At 39.3% G+C, this 23,025-nt stretch overlaps 1 protein-coding gene across 1 annotated transcript in view; it reads left to right on the plus strand.

Annotated features, from left to right (window-relative positions):
- Nucleotides 1-20,515, plus strand: part of BASP1 (brain abundant membrane attached signal protein 1) — a 52,353-nt gene extending 31,838 nt beyond the window's left edge. Inside the window, exon 2 of the mRNA XM_082755055.1 lies at nt 18,883-20,515. Coding sequence (XP_082611181.1) covers nt 18,892-19,626 — 735 coding nt within the window. The 5' untranslated portion in view covers nt 18,883-18,891 and the 3' untranslated portion in view covers nt 19,627-20,515. The remainder of the gene's footprint in view (nt 1-18,882) is intronic.
- Nucleotides 20,516-23,025: the final 2,510 nt, after the last annotated feature.

Consider the following 23,025-nt stretch of genomic DNA (forward strand, 5'->3'; position numbering starts at 1 on the left):
AATTTATTCTGGTAACTGAAGATCATAATAGAATAATTGTAGATGTCATACAGTTGGGCTGTATACAAACCACGTGATTTTTTAAGAAAAAAAACATGTTAAATGTGGGCTTCAGCATAGACAACAGGCTTCAGAGCTTCTGATTCACTATTCTTTGATCCAACTGCTAACCTTGTAAGTAGGGCTAGTGAGCAAAATCTCACTCTTTTTCTTGTTTTACTGAAAGGGAATAGTACTGGCAAATGCTGTAAATGTCGTCAAGGATCCCAGATAAATTTCACTCTCCTAAATATAAAATTTAGTAATTTAGTACTCATTTGAAAGTATACAATTGCAGGCAGATATTGCAGATTATCTTTTGTTTAGCATTGCTAAGCATTGTCATGTAGTTCTTTGAGCGAAACTGCAAAATTATTCTTAAAGCTGGTAGCATTCTGTAAAGACCATTTTCTGTAGCTATCTATGAGGGAAAGATCATAAAGAAAAGATCTCAAGGGCACCTAGCTGAATTTTGAAAATGTAACTAATGAAAATAAAATTTAGAACTTAGAAAGGGGTGAAGAAACTCCTGTCTCTTCAGTAACACTGCAGTTTCATATTGATTTACTTGGTGTATTATTGCATTACTTGGTGTAACACATAACATCAACACATTATTCTGAACAAATTTTAGAACTACTGTTGTTCTATTCTAGCATCATGGCAGATAGCTATTTGCAAATCACTAAAAATAGGAATGAGTTAGAAAAAAATACCCAGGCGAAACAGTAGAAATGGCCTAACAGGCAGCCAATTTTGAATTCTGATGTTTTCATTTGTGGATTTGTTCTATGCTATAAATAACATAAATAAAATCAAATTATTGTTATAGTGCTCCAGCTGGAAAACCACTCAGAGCACCCAAAATATCAGTTAAGTGCAAATGAGCAAAGGGATATGTGGGAAAACATTGTAGAAACTCAGTAGATGGAGAGCTGATAGCATTGATCATCTTGCAGTGATGCATTGTAGCTAGTTTGTGGACAGCCTTCTCAACATCAAGAAAAATCCAAACAGACTTTTTGAAGATCTTTCTTATTTAAACAAAAGTATTCTTGACCTTTTCATTTTAAAATTATTATTATTATTATTAATATATATGGAAAAAAATATTAGGAACATTTCTCTCTCCCCTCCACAACTCTTCTCTCTTCTCTGTGGTCTTGCTGTAGAGCCCTTTGTCAGGTTAATTTCTAACAGTGCTATCTTGACTCCTGAAAGTGCAAGGTTAATGTATCAAAAAAAAGCATGCCAAGGAGAAACATTCATACAAATATTAAAATAAATTTAAATAGTTATTATGTTTCTTCATTGTCCTGAATACCAGGATACTGGTTATGGATGCTTAAAGTAAATTGGCATTAATTTTTTAATGACTGTTTCAGATAACTTTTGCTCCTTGCAAGCATGCTGAGTTCCCAGCCTTAAGCACTTAAAATCTATGATGCCTTAAGCAACCATGAGAAAAGAACATGGAACTAGTTTCAGGACTCTTTCAGGACTTTTCTTGCTAAAATGACAATTAGAAATGAAAGCATGGATTATTTTTGTAATAAATGCCAGAACTGATGGTTTGAAAAAATTCAAACACTTTGAGGTTATGATAAAATTATGAGTTGACAACTTATGAATATGAGAATTCATAGAAACTGAGTTCATTTGAAACTGAATATCTTATGGTTATGATCCCATATGATCTAATTTCTTTAATCTCACTTTTTTCTCAGACAAGTAGCTCCACGATTTTTTGGCACACATGATATTTTTTCTAACTTGTCTATGACAAATGTGATGATGAAATCAGTTTTCTTTCAGTTAAATAAAAAGACATCTTTCAGTATTTTTACTTTCTCTGTAACAGCTATTGGATTTTTTTACATGGAAATTCTACATATTTATGAAATTAATCCAGACAATCTCTTTGCTTTTAAGAGAAATTTATTTGTCAGCCAGTGACAATAAAATAGATTCTGATCCTGCTCAACAGGCACTAATTTGAGATTTTTCAAAAGTGTGTTTACAGAATTGTCACCATGTAACCTGCATGACAATGGTAAGCCTCATATGTAAGTCTCTACAATAAAATGTGTGTCCTTAATCTCTGCATATTAAAAAATATGAAAATATATTGAAATGAGACTAGTGTACTTTATATAAAATTTAGTGAATACAAGGTTATAGGTTCCCAAACTGACCCTGTATCTTTGAACCTGCAACGGGCTGAGTGTGGCCCTTTGCAGCTGCTTGCCTCAATGCGAGTACTGAGAACTGAGACTTCTGGGAGCATTTTTCATTCCCACTAATACTATTTACCTGGCCAAGTTTGTGCTGCTGGTCTTACCTTACTTACCAAGGCTTCTGAAGCTCCGGAATACATACTAGTTGGAGACGCCAGAATGAAAATGCTGCTTACAGACGTTAAGGTGAATTTACCAAAAATTGTCACCCTCAAATTCTAATTCCTGCTAGTCCTTGCAGAAGATCCTTCTGTTTCCTGCTCTGTTGAGCACCACCTCCACCAGCACTGTGTTGCGGTGTCTGGCTGACATTTAATCACAAGTTATAGGAAGATGTTTTTGATTGTCACAGCTCTCCATTATTGTAATGATATTGCTGCTACAACTCAGTTCTATAGATAGGAAAGGCAACTTCTGCAATGTGTGACAAATATAACTCAGAATTTTCTAACTTTCATAGTCTTTAAAAAGGTCTTGGAAAGTTAGTGAACCAGTTTAGAGCTTCCTCTTGCATCTGTTCATATTTGAATGATTGTTCTTAAAAGGGAGGTCCTTTTAACAAAGACATGCATTTAACTAATAAACATAGCATAAAGATAGCACTAACTATGATGTCTGAGCCCAGCTCCTGAAAACCTAATGAAAGCACATTAAAAGGGGTTTGTTGGAGCTTTTCAGGCATTCACAGTGTTCTATTTAAGCAAAAAAATATTTTGTTTTCTTACATCTGTCTTTAATAATGCTCTAAAACGGCTGCCAAGCAGCAGCTTCATCTTTATCCAGCTGGATACACCTGAGCTTTCTTAGCTTGAGCAAAAAATACTTCTCATCAAGTGAACGAAAAATGACTGAAATGTGTGCATTTGGAACTCTAAATCAAAATGCCCATGCACAGTTGTTCTCAGCCTAAAGGCACAATTACAAAGGAGCTTGGTTCCAAGTGGGGCTTTCAGTAATACCTGAAAATGCTCAGAGATGTTTTACATCTCCATACGATATTAACACAGTACCATAAAATCTTGTTCATTATGATATTCTAACATGTTTTATAATTGTAAACTTTAGAGACAGTAATTTAGTACAGTGCGGATATGTAAAAGGACAGCCTTCCCTTATAAAGAGATTTGGGGTGCAGCAATTCTATGATAGGAGCTTTTGTTTTAAAACAAGGATAAATCTCTTTAGTTCTTTATAGAACCTGTTGGCAGCAGCCAGACCTTTTCTGGGGAAGAAAAATTATATTGTCCATTTTGCAAATGAGGAAGTTGGATTGCAGATGATCAGGACTTTGAAATGCAACTGGAAGAGACTGAGTGGATTCTGAGCTCTTGCCTCTTCCAGGTTGCTATGAATCCCTGAAAACACAGAGAGGGAGGTATTCTCATGATTTTGGCTGCAATACAGTTTTATTGCAGTAATACTTGTCTGTTTTTGTGCTTTGGAAGGTAAAATCTTATCTTTCATTTTTACCATAGTAGGCTTTGTACTATGACAGATGCCAGGAACTTAGAGGAAGGGACATTGTTTCACTGCTCTAGGATGGCTCATTTCATCTTGAAAAGATGAATCTGCCCCAAATGAGTGATTTTGGAATCACAGCTGGAAGGTGAGGTTAGTTCTTTGGTCCCGCAGAAGGATGCAGAGCTGGGATGGGCGTCACAACTGATGCTAAATGTGAATGGCAAGCTATGAGAAAATGTAATGGTGTGATGGTGGTTTCGCATAATTTATCTAAATTGTCCTGAATAAAGATAATAATTCTGTCTGTATTTGATTTCTGTATTTGAATAAAGTGGCTCATGTCAGGTTTTTTTTCAGGAAAAGTGTGTAACATGAGAGAGATTTGTAATTACAAGCAACCAGTGTACAAGGACCCCTATTTTTAACCCCATATATTCACACAAAAATTTGAGAGAACACTAGTCTAGACTATGAAAACAAGACAGTTTAAATCATTCCTTTGCTAAAGCTAATAAATAATCAAATAGAACTATTGCCCCTTGGTAATGAAGTGTTGCTGAACTGAAAGTAAGCAGTGAAATGGCCAATTAGAAAAACAACAACAACAACAACAAATGTTTAAATTCTGTTTTAAGTATAAAACATACAATAAGCTTAGTTGTGGTGTTGCTTAGTAGTTACCCATGATTAAAAATAGAAGGAATACCAGTCAGAAATTGTGGTAGTTAAGAGACTTAAATGAAAACTTTTGGGTTACAAGTACTGTTAAAACTAGTCACATGTTTCTTGATAAGTGTTTCTTGATACTATCTCACTCACCATTTTCTGAAATAGTATGAGACTTTTGAAACTAATATTTCTAAATATGGACATGAGACTTTTATGCACTTGAATCATCCCCTTTGCATGGCATGTGTGAATTTAGTGCTTCACTTGTGCATATGAGGGGATTATCCAGAAAACTGTGGCGTGTATCCTGTTTCTGCAGAACTGAAAGCCTCTTAGTTTGTGACAGCCAACATTATCAAAGTTCTTGAAGCGCCGCTCGCTTTTGCCACCCTGCCCCAAGCAAATGAATTGTAAAAGCCTGGGAGCTAGAGCTCAGGCAGCAGGGCCAAGGGGCTCACTGGGTTCCCATTCCTTGATGAGATTTCATAGGGGAATGCAGGGGCTTTGTGCCTCCACCTAACCTGCTAGTCTGGGGAATTAAAAACAAACAAACAAAAACACATTGAAGGGCTGCTCAGTCTGACTGCTGCTACCTCACTAGCCGGGGGGAACTGATGACAAAAAAACTTTGGAAAAAACAGTTACAGTCAGGAGTCTTGACAACTGTGATCTGTTCACAACATTAAAACAGATTGATATACTCTCACTCCTTTTAAAACCTAGACATCCTGGGGCATAGATGGGTTCCATGTATGTAGTAGTATTGGGGGCAGCAAAATGAGTTCTGGTACTGGTTTAAATCATGGGCTACTACTGAAATGTATTAATGATGAAAGAGCTAACAGAAACTTTCTGTTGGTATTTATGGTTCTGTCTTGAAAAATGCAAACCAATCTTCCATCCTTCTCATGTCTCCATTGTTTTGAAACACTTTTCTCATTTGAATCCTGAAATAGCTTTGTTACACTTTATACTGATGTCTGCCTGCCTTCTTTGGTTAGAATAAGTAATTTTCAAATAGCCACAGACAGAAAGCTCCTTAAAGTGAAGGAATAACTCTAAGAGTTCTCTATAAATAGATTCCCATACTTCTAAAGCATGTGAGCTTTTGAAAATAAACTCTTTTATGTTATGTGCTCTGAGTTGTCTAAAACTGCAAATTGGCATATACACAACTTTGCTGGAGAGCTGGTCTACATCAAGAGTAATATAATATAAAGCAAATGATATGCATTCTGGACTGCAGGTATTGAATTGTGGCCACATTAAGGTATTAATTACATACGTTTTCACAAAATGCAAGTCAGTGCTCAGGTGAGAGGGAGAGAAATGGACTACATCCAACTCCACAAGTATGCTTACAAAGTTATTTTTGTTTTGCTTTCATTTTATGAGTTTAAATCTGATAGCTCTAAGATGGTCAGATTTCCTGCTGATGCTTAAATGCAAAATGAAAAACAAGCTATTTTATTTAAAGGAAATATGCATCCAATCACTTTTCCTAATTTCTGGTTTTCTTTTGATACATTCTGTATTGTTTGTTCTTCCCCTTTTTCTATAGATGCTAACTTGGAATGGTTCTGGCTGAGTAATTATTAACTTGCATTTCTGCCTTACTTGGTTTGAATGTAAGTCCCTTAATGCAATTCAGGGAATACACTACTAGCTACTGACTTTAAATCTTGCCAAATGGACTTGTTAGTCTCCATTCTTATGCAGCCTTTCTTCCAATTGAACTGATCATCCATCCCAATATAAACTGAACCAAAACCAAGTCAAAAATAAAATAAAATAAAATAAAATAAAATAAAATAAAATAAAATAAAATAAAATAAAATAAAATAAAATAAAATGAAATAAAATAAAATACAGAGGTCAGAAGGAAACCTAGGCAATCAACCTAGATCTGGGAGTCTCGAATCCTGGCTGACATGTCTGACAACCCAACACATGACGTGGTACAGCTTGTTTCCTGGCATAGCTTTTACTTTGGATTTCTTAGAAACACTTTACATTTTCAAAGTGGGTTTCTGAAAGCAAACCATTGTCATATTGGGACAGAAGACAAAGCTCTCTAATAAAGCTTGTTTTGATTCTGCCGTGCCCTGTGTCAGCTTACACCACTGAAACTTAAAAGCAAACTCTGCCTTTTTCCTCATAGTCATCTATGGCACTCTATAGCTTACTTTCAAAATGCGACACCTAAGGAGTGTAATAGGCTCCACATGATAATGTCTGCTGATGCATACCTATGGTTCTTCATCTTAGTGAAGAAATGCAGCTACTGCTAGTCTTAATTAAAAGAGTGCCTGAGGCAGCCTAGTATTTTGAACAGCCATTAGAGGAATGTAAATGAGTAGTGGTAAAAATGGTGGAGAAAGACATTTGCAAGACACAAACAGAAATCAAATGCTTGATGCTCTTTGCTTGCCAGTGACTGTTGTATGCCAGTTATCTTGATAATCCTCCCCCTGTGACTAGAGTGAAACCAGTAAGCCAGGTAGTTTGAATACAATGCTTTGTTAAAAATAAATAAATAAATAAATAAAAAATCCAGTATAAACATACATTCTAAATGAGATCAAAAAAGAAAGTCTGGAACATGAGATTTTTCTTTTGTGTTATGTGTATGTTGTTGACAAAAATGCATATTGTACTAGTGTGAGAACCAGGAAGTGAGAATGACCTAAGTGACTACCCTGATGTAATAGGGCAAGCTGCAGTGAGGTAGCAAATGTTAAAAGGCACAAGAAAGTGTCTGGGAACGTGAATGCAAAAGGTTTTCCAAGATGTTGAGCATTCCAACTCACATTTCTCCCATTTCTTTTGAACGTCTTCACTACAAGACATTATTACGACAGAGCCGTGAGAAGCTGAGAGCTGATAAGGTGCTGACACTGATACTGTGCTCACAAGTTGGGGAAATTTCTTCACAGCGTGAGGAATACTTGTATTTCAGCCCAAAGTCTTGCAGGGCTTAATTACAGGTAGTTTTGATGCTATGTGAAACATGACTGAACTTGTGTACGTTGACTTCAGTACAGAATTTTTCATTTAAAAGGAAACTGTGTACAGAAAGATGTAAAGGCAAAAGTGGTTATTGCAAGGGGAAATGCAGCAGCACTTCAGGAAGTCAGTGTAAAAATCCCCTGTAAGTACTGCTGAGGTGGAAAGTAGGTTTTGTGCTGACCACTTGCAGGTTAGTTTCTACCAGGGAGGCCTGATGTGTAGCTCTGTCCTACAGCTGCAACTGTGCTCAGCTTTCTAATGCACTGTTAAACTTGCAAGTATGTTCAGAACAACGGTTCAATGACTAATTTAACAGTCATTAGCTGTTGCACATTAACTGGAGGATGAAATTGGCTTGATTCTTTGATTCTTGTACAAACCTTCATTTCTGAGGAATGCCACAGAGGTGTTCAAGGCCAGGGTTAGCAGGAAGGTGGGTGCATTGCCATTACCTGAAGCAGCTCTATGTTCTCTGATGCACGTTTGAAGGAACAGAATGGGGAGTGCTTTTTTAATATCAAGTCACCTCTCCCAATACCAATCTGCTGGATTATCAGGTGGGTCTGCAATTGATTATTTTTGAAGAAAATGGAGAAAAGCTAGCAGTGCAGCTTAACATGGAGCTTCACTGATACTGATATAAGAGGATAAGGAATGTGTCAACTAGATTGTAGATGTTATAATTCTTTAATAGTTAGGTAATGGAATAAAAGAGTCGACAATAAGTGCTTCACTTAAATTGCTAGTGTTCTATTTTGCCGAGTAAGGCAGACACTGCGTGTTTTGGAAAGAAGGACTTGCAGTGCCCTCATGAACACTGCCACGCACCCTGCAGCAGTGAACACTGCACCAGGTGGATGGCCGCTGGCCTTGACTCCCTGTTACCTTCCTCACCGCAGTGTGACTGTAGGGTCATCTGCTGCAGTCAGAAGTGGCAGCTTGTGTTTGAAAAAGGAAAACAAAACTGGGAATCATAGAATCACAGAATATGCTGGGTTGGAAGAGACCCAAAAGAATCATGCAGTCCAACTCCTGGATTTGCACAGGACCACCCAAAAATCAGACCTTCTGTCTGAGAGCATTGTCCAGAGGCTTCTTGAACTCTGTAAGGCTTGGTGACGTGACCTCTTCCCTGGGGAGCCTGTCCACCCTCTGGGTGAAGAACCTTTTCCTAACACCCAGTCTAACCCTTCCCTGTCCCAGCTCCATGCCATTCCCTCGGGTCCTGTTGCTGTCCCCAGAGAGCAGAGCTCAGCGCCTGCCCCTCCGCTCCCCTCGTGAGAGAGCTACAGGCTGCCATGAGGCCTCCCCTCAGCCTCCTCTGCTCTGGGCTGAACAAACCAAAGGACCTCAGCCACTCCTCATATGTCTTGCCCTCTAGACCCTTCACAATCTCTGTAGCCCTCCTTTGGACACTCTCTAGTAATTTTATTCTTATATTGTGGTGCCCAAAGCTGCACATAGTACTTGAGGTGAGGCCGCACCAGGCAGAGCAGAGTGGACAATCCCTTCCCTCGACCAGCTAGCAGTGTTATGCCTGATATACCCCAGGACACAGCTGGCCCTTTTGGCTACCACGGCACACTGTTGATTTATAATCAATTGGATTTGGTTCACAATTACAAATGTGGTTTCACTGCCTGTAATGAGGGTGTCATGCAAACATAAAAAGGAAAATGTATGGCCTGAAGATTGTTGTGTCCCATTATAGGTCTGAACTGTCTGTTAAGAGTCCTATTCCCAGCTGTAGTATGTTTCCTTATAGCTGGGGCATATACCTAGCACTGTTTCCAGTGAGCAGCCTAGAGATGGGAAAGAAAGAAGACTTTGACAATCACATTGGAGAATCCATTTTCAAAATAAAACTGGTAGTTCCAGGATTTCAAACTGAATGTATACGTTTATTGTTGTATACTGTAATTTATATTCTAAGGATTGTCTCAAATTTGATTGAAACTAGTTTGACCAGTTAAATGGGCATTAAAGTAATAAAGTTTTTTAAAGTATGGAATCTTTAGCAGATATAATGTAAATGTAGATCCCCATAAATAATTATCTCCACTGACAGTTCCCTAGTTTAATACTTTAAGGTGTTTTTTTTTTTTAAAAGTGAATGTGGTTGTACATGTCCTTGCTAAGGAAATGGCAGGTAACTTTTCTATTTATGCAAACAGTAGCTGAGATCCTTTGTTATTGAAAGAAACATGCAGATGAGGATTATATAACTTTTTTCTTTTTTTTTTTTACTTTTTTTTTTTTTTCCTTGTAGCTGTACTCTGGTAGAGAAACCATGAATTTGAAAAGCCACATGCCTCATACTGCATGTTTAGTATAAGGCTGAATGTTCTTTGTTCAGGATGAGGCTAGAGATATATAAGTGATTGGCTTTACACTTGAAAAAAAAAAAAAAAGATTTCCCAGCATACAGTCCCTCCAGGATGGAGGTTTTAGCACACCTGCTTTTCACCAAGATTGTAGCGTGGAGAAGGCAAATATTTTCATTGCTTACTAGCATCTGACTGTTACAGTTTTAGAGTGTCTCTTCTGTAGGCACCCAAAATGTCTCAGGGGTCTATAAGCCAAGCATGGCAATATATTTTTGGTACTGACATCTGTGATGGAGATAATGCCAAAGGGACACGTTTTGAGTAAAATGCAAATTGGAAGGAAATTGTCCTGTTATCTAGGCTTTCATCATTTTGCGTGTTTTTGTAGTTAGATGTGGTGGTGGTGCTTAAAATATTTGAGGGAAACAAAAAGTGGTTCACCATAATTGGAATAATATGTGTGGAATCTTACCTCTGCCTCTGCCGTGAGCACGCTTGGGCCCTAAACAGGTGTGGGTAATCAGCACCTCTGAAATTTGCATAATTTCCTATTGAGGAACTTAAATCTAGGATACAGATTAGAAAACTTTTGCTATTGTAACATATGTATTAAACTGTTTCTTGGGGAGTCACACATAAAAACCAAAGTGACGTTGTAACTTGAAATGGATAAGGAGGAGGCACGGACTTTTATTTTTGGCTTATTCTTTCAGGTTGGTTTTGAAGCCTGCAAACTCTTTCTACAGGAGGTGTTGTAAAATTAATCTCAGTCTCTGTAAAACAGGTGTTTACAGCAGAGTTCCCTCTTCCAACTATGTGCCTAACAATAGTGTGATTATGATCTTGGTCTGGGGCAGGCTGACTTTTGACTGCATGTGTATATCTGTATGAGCATGTCTGTACACTGCTTTTTTTTTTTTTTTTTTTTTTTTTTTTTTTTTTTTTTTGACAGAGGGAATATATGCAGGTAATCTGAATATGGGAGAAATGCTTTGAACATGAGCTAGGTCTCAAGCCTGTAGGAAGGCTGGTATATTGAATAGGGCAGATGAGGCAAATAAAAATGGATGGAAGCATTTTTCATTTCAGCAATTGGAGCATTGAACAAACCGAAAACACAACTAAGCAATGCATACACTACACTGTTAAAATAATCTACTTCATGCTTCTTCTGTGTTGCTTGATTTTTAATATGACTCATGCTTCTGTATAAACAGTGCAAAACAGGCTTAGAGGAGCTGCCAGGGATGAAACTGGAGGCACTGGCAATTGTATCTATGCTGCTGGGCAGTGCATCATTGTGTTGGATCACTGAAAAAACGGATGTGTCAAAAGCAGTGAGGTTCTGATTTGAAACCTGCAATTGGAAAGTATCAAATAATGTTAATACTAAAACAGATCAGCTAGGGAGAAGTGTCTAAGGAGAACTGGATTAATGCTATTTCTATCTATATTAGCTGGTCAGATAGAATCACAGGATCATTTAAGTTAGAAAAGACCTCTAAGATCATCACATCCAACCTTTAACCTTGCACTGCCAATTCTACCACTACACTGTGTCTCTAAGCACCACATCTACATGTCTTTTAAATACCTCCAGGGGTGGTGACTCCACCACTTCCCTGGGAAGCCTGTTCCAAAGCCTCACAACCCTTTCAGTGAAGAAATGTTTCCTAATATCCAACCTAAACCTCCCCTGGCACAACTTGAGGCCATTTCCTTTTGTTCTATTACTTGTTGCTTGGGAGAAAAGACTGACCCCCCCACACCAATACAGCCTCATTTGAGGTAGTTGTAGAGAGCAGTAAGGTCTCCCCTCAGCCTCCTTTTCTCCAGACTAAACAACCCCAGGTGCTTCAGCCACTCCTCATTAGATGTGTTCTCTAGACCCTTCACCAACTTAATTGCCCTTCTTTGCCCAGGTTCCAGCATCAAAATGCCCTTGTAGTGAGGTGCTGAATACAGAAGGACAATCACTTCCCTGGTCCTGCTGGCCACACTGTTTCTGATACAAGCTGGGATGCTGTTGGCCTTCTTGGACACCTGAGCACACTGCTGGCTAATATTGAGCTGGCTATCGACCAATACCCCTAGGTCCCTTTCCAATGGGCAACTTTCCAGCCACTCTTCCCCAAATCTGTATCACTGCATGGGGTTGCTGTGCCCCAAGTTCAGGACCCAGCACTTAGCCTTGTTGAACTTCATACAGTTGGCGTTGGCCCATTGCTCCAGTCTATCCAGATCCTCCTGCAGAGCCCTCCTATGTGTGAACAGATTAACATTCATTCCCAGCTTGGTGTCATTGGCAAACTTACTGAAGGTACACTTGATCCCCTCATCCAGATCACTGATAAAGACATTAAAGGGTATAGAAAATAGAAAATGGGGTCTCGGCCTACAAAGCACAGCCTTGCCTGGGGTGAGTAGGTGTTTGTACATAGCAGAGCATCTCTTCCATGCTGCTTATGGACTTGGGAAGGCATGGCACATAAGTCCATGTTCTGCTCATGTTTTCTAGATGGCTTTGTAGCCAGGGAAGCTAAGGGTGTAACAGCTTAAAGCAATGACATATACTGCATTCGGGAGCCAGCTGCAACAGAGCAGCTCTACATCATGTCTTCATACAGTGCACAGCTCAGTATTGCACAAGTGGCTTTCATAAAGGGTGACACATGCAGAGACTACCTAATACAGAACCTTGATGTGTTTCTGCAGAAGCTCCTAAATCTAAAGTAGTGTTGGTGTCTGACCAGAGTCAGACTGGGCAGTGGACCTTCAGTGGCTATGCACCTCTATGGTCTTCAGCTGTAGAGTCCTCCAAGTGAGGAGGGGTATATCCAAAGACTTTGGTAGCTGCTTTCAATGTAATCCATGAAATCTTCATCACTTTTTGATCAAATAATTGATAGATTTTGTCTTATTTAGGAATTCTGCCTAGCTAGCTAGCAAAGATGAATTATGCATGTGAAGTACTTGTGTTTTCAGGTTGATGCTAATATGAGTTGATAATTTTGGCAAAGCCTTTGCCTGTGATGAATCTGCTGATCTTCATTACTATTCTGTTCCTGGAAAAATGGGTTCCTAACTGATGAATTAATACATACCCCAGAGCCCAAGTATTTCACATGAATCTTAGTAATTCTCAGGTACAAATTTTTAATTTGCTCACAAAATAATTATCATATGTTTATTAAATTTTCTGATAAATCGTTATACTTTTCAAGTGAACAAGTTACTCATGTATGAGTTGTTAAATATCCAGACACAATTTCATATCAGCCTGCAGTGTACTTAAATTATTATAAGCCTCATAATGGCAATCTATTATAAATGCTCATAATTCACATATGTTAATGATAAGTGGCTAATATTTAAAAAGTACACTGTCTTTCCCATTTTTCTGTGGTATACCTGTCCCAAATAATTTTAAAAGAACTTAAAAATCAAAGTTCTTCATAAAAAAAAAACAAAAAAAACAAAAAAACAAAAAAAACACAACAGAGATATTCTACTTCTAACCAAAGAAAAACAGGACTAAAATCTGGCTGAAAATTACACCCTTAGACTTGGCAATACAACTTCTTAGGATTCTTCTACTGGCTGTCTATTAGAAGAAAACAAGACAGTAACAAAACTGGCATTGGATTTTTTTAAATATCAAAGTTAGAAAATCATGTGAGCACAATTTCTGGGTTTTAAGCATTTACTGTTCATTTACTCCATGCTCCTTTACAAGATCTTGAGGTTAATAAGGCTTTGGAGGAAGAAAAGGAGGTACAGTAGTTACAGGCCTGTGCACAAACTGAGGAAATGAGAAAAGATTATAAGTGGTCAGCAAAGAAAACAGCACAGACTGGTCACACACTCACCAAGCACCAAGCTGAGATGTTCCCAGTGTACTGTCATGCATCTTGCAGCAATAAACATGCTGAATCACTAAGTTTTAAGGACTCACCTGGAACGACCATTAACATGTGGAAACCACAGGTCATGCATGCATCTAATGAGCTGATGTCTTGTTATGTTATGATACGTGAAGCTGCTATCACAGACCTGCAGGTATGGCATTGCTTCAGCTGCCCACTTTCCAGGAGAGAAGAGGAGAAAAAGAAAAGTCACTATTACTGAGCTGTGAAGAGGCTTGAACCTGAATAAGACCTAACATTTCTGCTCTGTTAATTCCAAGTAATGGCAGAGGAAAAAGATTTGTGAGGATAATTGAGAAAGAACAGAGAAGCAGGGCTTTGTGGCTGAAGGCAGGGCTAGTGAATCAAATTCTGTATGGGGGTTTACTACAGACATCTTCTAAAATTAACCCAGTAAACTGGTTGTCTGGGGCTGGTGAGTTAGGATAGTGTGTATATGTATAAGGAGAATCATGAAATTGTACTGCATATCTTAAGAAGTAGTAAGTTTTCAAAAATACTTTGAAATTTATGCTTGAAAATCCCTTATTTGCCTAAGTCTCTATATAAATATCCCTTTATAAAAACTTCCATTGCTTTTTCAAAACAGAGGTGTAAAGCAAATCAATGAAGTAACAGAGATGCAAAGCTTTCTTCAAGATATTTTTATTTATTTTGAATAGATGGTTCTGGAGCACTTTCTGGGATTGTTATTTCTTTTGGTTTGGGTTGTTGAAATCTTGCCTTGGAAGGGATGTGCATTTTGCAGCTCCTGTCTGCAGGTGATGTGAGACAATTCATGCTCAGGAACTGGCTTGCACCAGGGCTACTTTGGACGGACCTGCCTCACACACCTGCATTGCACCAAAGGCAGCAGGACTTCAGAAGATACCTGTTGCCTTCATGAACTGTATTTTTTTGGAGGTTGACTGAGTTCCCCACACTTTACATGAAGTTGAGCATGAGCTTTGGAAGGTTAGCTTTGGCAGGCATGCAGTGGTCCCTTCCTGATGTGCTGTTTTCTGCACTGAGGGTGACAGCTTGTCCTCCTCCTCTGTCTGTTTTTGGGAGAGACAGACCCTTTCATGGGATATGGAAGTGTTTGCTAAATGACATTTTTGGAATATTACATGCACTAAAGAAATCTACCTGAGCAGACAAACCATTACTGACAGAAGAGAGAAAGAAAGAGTATCATTCTAGGAATTTACTCATTATAGAAGCACAATTTGAAATATAAAAGTTGGAAATAATATTTTCTGTCCTGAACTGTACGAATGCATGTGTCCTGTGTTCCAGGGACTCATTGCCATCCTATCAGTTTAGTCTTCACCCATAAAATTTGAAATGATCTGTGAATTCTTCTTGCTATACTATGGTCTTATGGACATTGTCCTTTTTTTTTTTTTTTTTTTTTTTTTTTTTTTTTTTTGACACTATTATTCCAGGAAATCCTGATTATTGTAAATGTTCAATTTTTAAAGGGCTTAATTTGTTCAAGCTGAGCTGTAGATGTGATATTTTGTAATGCAAATACTGTCAGATTATTTCTTCTGTACAATAAGGAAGATAACCTGTGCAAGCTCTCCATTATTTTCCTGCTTTCTGGAGTAGAATGGAAACTTCAGGATGAGCAGAATGGCCAGCAGCTCTTAGGAACTCAAGAAATCCTTGTTCCTGTTGTAGAAGTCCTCTTTAGTGCTCACTGGATCTGTTTCTTGTTCCCTGGGAAGAGCACAACAGGTGAAGAATATTAAACATGCTGCAAAGCAGATGAAGTCTCTTGTAACTTTGATGTTTTGCATTTAACTGTGCTCTTCAGAAGTACTGGTCTGCCAGCGGGTTTCTCAAAGTTGCCTGAAAATAACCAATATATTGCAACTACTTATATCAAGACTGCTTCTAGTCTGTCTCCAGACCATTTCCTGTCAAGTAGTGAAGAGGCAGAGCCATCAAATCCTGTGCCATTTTGCAGGAAAGGTGCTCAGCACCAGAAATTTTGAGGATCCCCCTTTTGGATGTGCTTATTGCAAAGTGTTTTGCACTCAGCTGATAGCTGCTAGAGCCAGGAACCACTACATGACTGCAGTAAGTAGTAAAAGGTATAAGTAGAAGAAGTAGAAGGTATACTGGGCTTTGAATAGTTGGAGACAATTTATTTATATATTTTTTTCATGGTCTTTGATTCAACTTTTTTTTTTTTTTTTTTTTTTTAAGATGTTGTCATTCTCTGTTTTTTTAGATTGTAGCCCTTTGTCAAGAAAGAAGAAAAAAGTCCTCACTCTTGCAAATGTTAGTATGTAAGCAGTAATGCCGAGTGGATTTAACACCGTATACATACAGGCCTTAGTGGTTTAAGGCAGTTTGCTATTTCACTTGTGAGACTTTTCACTGAGACATTTCTTCAGGGAGTGTTTTCTTTAAATAAAATGTCACTGTGGCAGGTTTTTTTTTCTCTCTCCTTTGATCTTTCTTTTCACGTTTTTTTTAATTTTTTTTCCATCTCTCTCACTTTCTCCTTTTTTTACTCTGAATGCCTGGTTTCAGAAACCCAACACTGTTCAGACAACCAAGTGACCCGATTGCCAGCAAAGCTAAGTGACTTGGATGAAGAGATTAAAACTGGTGTAGTACACTTAAGATAGGACAATAATTCCTTGTGAATAAATTCGGGAAAGACTTGGCATTCTGCCTTCATATAGCACAAGGCAGGATTAGCCATGCAAGAATACTCAACACAGACACAGAGATGGTTACGTGGCTTGGTCTGTGTGATAGGTTTCTTCCAGGTGCAGATGGCTTTAATTTCAAAATGCTTTTTAAGGTCTGCTTTCTGTCTGCTGCACCCTATGACTCTTTGTGCTGGACAGTGCAGAGCTCTCCTTCAGGCAGGATTAAGGTGGGACAGGGACCAGACCAGCATCTGTTTGTCACAATGGAGCACTTTTTTCTTTTTTTTTTTTTCCTGGAAAATGTAACAGGGGGGCCTGGATATGCTACTGGGGACTGGGAGAGGAGGAGGAGGAGGAGAGGGTTTGGTGTTCAGATAGAGGGGAAAGGAACCATTGCTACCTGCAGGGCTGGCTGATAACCCTAGTGATTGCTGCGATTTTACATGATAGCCTGGCATAGCTGTGATGAAGGCTTTTAAAAAGGGAGATTTAGGATTCAGTGTCACAAGGAGCAAATCTGTTCTGTTATAAAGTAGCTGAAACTGCTCTGGAAGGTGGCAGTCCATTTGCAACTGTAAATATTTACTAATAGACCGTAATGATAGTCTCTGAACCTCTTCCCTATCTTCTGCTCCACTGTCTGGAGCCAGCTGGCTGTGATGCAAATTGAGACACAGCGATTTCACAGCATACCTCTGAGCAAATACAGTGCGCGTTTCTTTTCTTAGTTTGGGAGCACTTGTCTCATATGCATGCTTCTCTGCTTATTAAAGGTCCTTTGGCATATGCATTCTGTAGCCAGCTCTATCTGCAGCTAAAGCTTTCTGTGGAAAAAGAAATAAATCATGGTGAGTTACTACACACAAAATAGCAAAATTTGGAAAAATGCAGAAGACACAGCAAATGAAATTAAGCTTGCAGTATCTGGGTTTTGCTGGGAAACAAATACAGGCTCAATTAGGGATTGCAGATTGGGATGCACACATGACTTCAGTATAAATCTCTGGTCCCGCTGATTTGCAAAAGCCCTTTCAAAAAAAAATTATTTTTTTTTTTGGTTTTAACTGTACATAAACAGTAAGCTGAAGCAATTTTTATGGAGTATCAGGAAGTCTAGAAAACAAACTAATGTCCATAGCCTGCCCCTAAATACATAAAAAAGTGGTATCTCTGCCATAAAGGTAGAGATTAGATTGCTCAAGTGCAGCTCTGTGGAAGTTTATCCTTTTAGTGGTGTTACTCATAAAATCCCCAACAACAAAGTAGGGTTTAAGCAACATTAGGTTACCATTTTGCAGGGCTATGTGCTGACCCTTCAACAATATTTGCAAATTATTATTCTCATTGAGACCTGAAATCAGACAGTTCTCTGCTGATCATAATTTCTTATTTTTGCCCAAGACATGTGGAAGGTCTGCTCTTGGGCTGTGCCTGTGCCTTGTACCAGTGGTAGCTGTTGAGAGGTAGCCAGTTCTCAGTGGTAGTTAAAGAAATTTACTATACAGCCTTCTATGAGCACTCATATGAATTTCTACTGGTCTGTATTCATGAATTTTGCAAGTGTGTGAAAAAATATAGGGCCTACAAGACTATGTACATTGGAAAAACAGAAAATTAGAATGATTGAGCTCCACTTGGAGAAGCTCATAAACATTTGTTTGGCAGTACTTAAAAAAATTACCTTCTCCACTGTTTTCAAATGACGTGAAACCATGAGATTATGTTTTTATTAACTGTTTATTGAGTCTGAATGATATACTTGTTTTAATATCAGGAACGTATTTTTTAGGCAATTGTAGGGATTTTGAAGTTCATGAGTGAAACGATGTATCTGAAAGTGTCTCCTGATTTAATTGGCAGAGTTTGCTTTGAAGTACTGTGAAAGATGTTGTATATACTTAGCTGAGACTTGCACACACGGGATATGTAAATGCCGGTATGGTTACAAGTGTGCTCAATGTGTGCAGCCATATCATTTCTTTTAAGCAGCAGAAATGTGTACCCAGTCACTTCTGGTGTTTGAAAACCTTGGGCAGAGGCCACAAAGCACATGCCCGTCTCTCCCCGTCTTTCTTATTGCACGATACCACATCATATGCACAGCTTAGGGGTGCCCCTGTTGCTTTAGCTGCCTTACCAAGGGGCAGGGGGCTTGTTGTAGTTCAGGCTCCATGTTTCTCATCCATACCTGTTCTGCCGTGTGGGGCTGGCTTCCTCATCCTGCATCCCTTTCTCAGGGTGGAAGGGGTTGCAGTATATGCTATTCCTCCAACATCTTATGCCTCCCTTCTCCTGCCATTAGGAGCAGTTAGAGTTGGAGGGGTTCCTGACTGTCCATAAGGCATGGGGCAGAGCCAGGCCTGGGGACCGCGGTGCTGTAGGCTTGTAGGGCTGGAGGCTCGGCGGCAGCAGTGCTCAGCGGGCTCAGTGTGACCAAATGGATGTTGTCCCCCTTTTCTGGAGACTGAAATTTCCCTCTTGCACTTCAGCTGATCTGCTTTTGTTTCTCTCAGTGGTAAACACTGTGTTTTGGGTAACCACCTCTTTCTCTTTTCCATTTCAGAGCTCCAAAATGGGAGGCAAACTGAGCAAGAAGAAGAAGGGGTACAGTGTCAATGATGAAAAAGCTAAAGACAAAGACAAGAAGGCTGAAGGAGCAGCAGCTGAGGAAGAGGAGACTCCAAAGGAGGCTGAGGATGCCCAGCAAACCACAGAGACCACAGAAGTGAAGGAGAACAACAAGGAGGAGAAGGGCGAGAAGGATTCTCAGGTCGCTGCCAACAAGACGGAAGAAAAAGAAGGGGAGAAAGAGAAAACAGTGACCCAGGAAGAAACCCAGAAAGCAGAACCAGAGAAGTCAGAGGCTGTTGTCGATGCGAAAGTAGAGCCACAGAAGAACAATGAACAGGCACCCAAGCAAGAGGAGCCAACTGCAGCCTCTGCTCCTGCTGCCAGTAGCGAAGCACCCAAAACCTCTGAGCCTAGCAGTGATGCAAAAGTTTCCCAGCCTTCAGAAGCCACAGCTCCCAGCAAAGCAGATGACAAGAGCAAAGAAGAAGGGGAAGCCAAAAAGACTGAGGCTCCCGCAACGCCTGCAGCCCAAGAAACTAAAAGCGAAGTGGCCCCAGCTTCAGACTCAAAACCTAGCAGCAGCGAGGCTGCACCTTCTTCCAAGGAGAGCGCAGCAGCCACAGCAGCACCTAGTTCCACTGCCAAGGCCTCGGACCCCGCAGCCCCACCAGAGGAAGTGAAACCTTCTGAAGCCCCAGCAACTAATTCGGATCAAACCATAGCAGTGCAAGATTAAATTGGACAGCCTGTTGAAACAACCACTTAAAACAACCTGTGTCTTTTTTTTTTTATTTTTTCAGCTATACTAACTCATTTCAGATCTGAAATAACAATAAGTATTGCCCAGAAAGAAAAGGTTAAAAAAAGTGAAAAGGATGTCCCATCAAGCTGGGAGGGAGGGAGGGGGGAGAATCCAAATAGTATTTTTGTGGGGAAATATCTAATATACTTTCTGCCAACTTGACACAAGTCCTGGATTAAAAAAAAAAAAAAAAAAAAAAAGTAAAATAGATGGATGTCTGAAAGTACAGCACATCTTTTGTATCTGAACTGCTGTAAATGCATTCCACCAATGTATCAAAATCTTCTTTTTGTTCTGTAATGGGGTTTGGGAGTGATGTGTTTGATTCTGCCCACTGGGTTTGTGCCAAGGCAATCAGATCTTTATGAAAGCAGTATTTTCTGTGTTATTATTTTATTTTTTTTTTAAATTTTATTTACAGCCTTTCTTATTTTGATATTTTTTTTTTATGCAGTGGATGAATGCCAACTTTCAGACAAAACCCACTTAGCTGTCCACATATTTCTCAATGCCAATCCTCCAATTCTTCCTCTCCAAATATTTTTTGGGAGTAAAAAGCATTCTCATCCTACTTAGCCTACCTAGATTTCTCATGACGAGTTAATGCATGTCTGTGGTTGGGTGCACCTGTAGTTCTGTTTATTGGTCAGTGGAAATGAAAAAGTCTGCGTTCATTGCAGTTCCAGTTTCTCTTCCATTCTGTGTCACAGACACCAACACACACTCATTGGAAAACAAATGAAAAAAACAAAATGTACAATGGATGCATTGAAATTATATGTAATTGTATAAATGGTGCAACAGTAATAAAAGTTAAATAATTTAAAAAATATAAAAGTGTAAAGACTGATTAAATCTTCACTTTCACCACTTAGGAACTCGGCGAAGGAAATCCTTACACCCAGAGCAGAAGTGTTACATCTGGGGTTACTCACTCACCTATTTATAGCAAAGCAGAGGTAAACAAAATGCCATCAGCCTCATGATCCTAGAAACATGCTGCCATAAACTCCTGCTTCAGCAGCCACAAGCATTCACAGGTGAGGTTGGAAGTAACAAATAAACAACACCTCTCATACATGTTTTATTCCAGGCAAAGTAGAAATGCCTCATGCCTGCCTTAACATGTGGAAAAAATGCTGTCTTGCTCTCTCACTATTTTAAAGAGCCAGAGGCATGCTGACTGGGCTTTAGCTGGGAGTAAGGCAGTGGATTTGATAAAATGATCTCTTAAGACAAGGCCATTAAATTTAATCCTAGTCCTATTAAAATATTCTTAGCACTGATACACTTTGTTCTTTTTCCCATTGCCATTGTGGAGGAGATGAAATGCAGCTGTCACAAGCGGCCATTTCTGTTTATTTCAAATACAGCTACCCTTCTGTAGCTGAGCAGAGTTTAGCCTAGTATAAACAACATTCTTCAATAGTTTTGCTTGTTTGCCCCATTTTTATTCTGCAGAACACATAACTGCAGTTTCTGCTGAGTGGTGTCCTTGCTGGATATGCACAAAGATTTCAGTGTGGAGCCCAGAATCACAAAACTGGTTAAAGCAGCACATTTGGTCTGTCCATCAACAAGCTCTTGAGCTGAGCAGAGGTTCTGAGAGAAGTGAGCAACGGAAAACAGAAACACAGCTTGTACACAAAACAAAGGGATGAGTGGCCTTGTATTTAGTAAATAAGGGAAGTGGTGTTTAAAAATGATATAAAATATTTCCCATATTCTCCTTCTATGCGGTGAGGATGATTCGTTCTACAGACTCCCATAGTTTTTATCCTTTATTTCAATCAGAAATTTGGGGTTCTTATTTTGTGCTGGGGATACTGACGTGCATCTGTGGAAAGCTTATTGGAACAGGCAGCTCTGGTGGTTTCAGATCAGTCCAAATACTTGCATGAATCTGGCATGACCATCAAGCTTTTGCGTCCTTAATGAAAAGGAGCCAATTTCCTGCATAATATGTCAAAATGAAGTGGATTCTTTTGCACAAAGATCAGTACTCTGACTTTAAAAAAAAAAAAAAAAAAAAAAAAGGTGGTTTCTCCAGTGAAAGAGCTGAAGCGCTCTTTGGGGCTAGCCAGATAGCGCATGCACTGTAGATTACCAAGCTTTGTGCTTACTTATGTAGCTGTCACAGTCTTCAGCATCCTTGTGAGGCCAAGTCTGTGGCTTACTTTCAAACCTTTGAGAGCCCTCTGCCATCACTCCCCGGTGTACATGTGTCCTGGAGAGGGAGAACTTCTGTCCAGGACTCCTCCATGAATTTCACAAGAGAGGTCCAGGATGGAGAGGAGGCATGCAGAGATCCTGTGGCACTTTGTGGTGGTGTGATACTGGACCAACCTGACGCCAATGTATCAACACTCTGCCTTTGGGCTGGAAGGGGTTGCCCGTGGAGAAGAGGTATGTAAGTTGTTTGTGGGGATGGTATGCAAATGTGCCTACTAACAGTATCACACCTTGGCTGATACCATGCCCATCCACTTTAAATACAATTTGCAAAGCAGCACTCAATCTCTTCTAGTAAAATAGATGACATTCAACATTAACTTTGTCATCTATTGAAATGTCTTCAGCTGGCATGCTTAGACTTGGTGAAAGGATTTTGAATGTAGTCTTACTTTAATTCTCTGAGGCAATTTAAAATATCCCTGTGCTCCACAGCTGCCTCCAAACCCAGACTTTTTTTTTTTTTTTTTTTTTTGCAGTGGTTGACAGCAAAATCTTAACATACATGCTGCAGTTCTCAGAACCTGCTTATCGGTGGAATTTTCTTCCTGATGCTGTCAATAGTGCAAAGGGACGTCATCCCAAGTGACTGGAAATCACTAGCAAGCAGGTAAAGAAGTAGGCACACGTGTTTGGGAAGCTGAGAGGAAATGTGACCAAAACCTGGTGCAATTAAATGCTCAGTCTTCTCAAAAACGTAGAAGTAAAGTTGCCATATAATGTTTTTAATTCTTTTATTCACATAGGGGATTGCAACACAGGTCTTGTCACAATATTTAAAACACTTTGTGTGTAACTGTTAGTGAAGAGGCTTAGACCATTGTTCCACAGTGCTGCTGATCTGTACCTACATACACAAGGAAAGAAAACACCTTTGTTCAAAGAGCTTATGAATTAAGCAGCATGATGGGTTAATAGAAATGTGAAGCATGTTTCTTGCCTGAAGTGGCGTGAAAAGAGTCTGGAGACCTGCTTTTCTTCACCTCAGTCTAGTAGCTCATCTCTGAGATCCTCCTTTTCTGAGCTATAATTACTCCTTAATAACAGAAAAACTATGTGAAGGGTACTGAGCTAACAGGCATGTTAATGCTTTGAGCTTAA

The sequence above is a fragment of the Aythya marila genome, assembly GCF_965140915.1.
Source record: "Aythya marila genome assembly, chromosome: 2".
Classification (NCBI taxonomy): Eukaryota; Metazoa; Chordata; class Aves; order Anseriformes; family Anatidae; genus Aythya; species Aythya marila.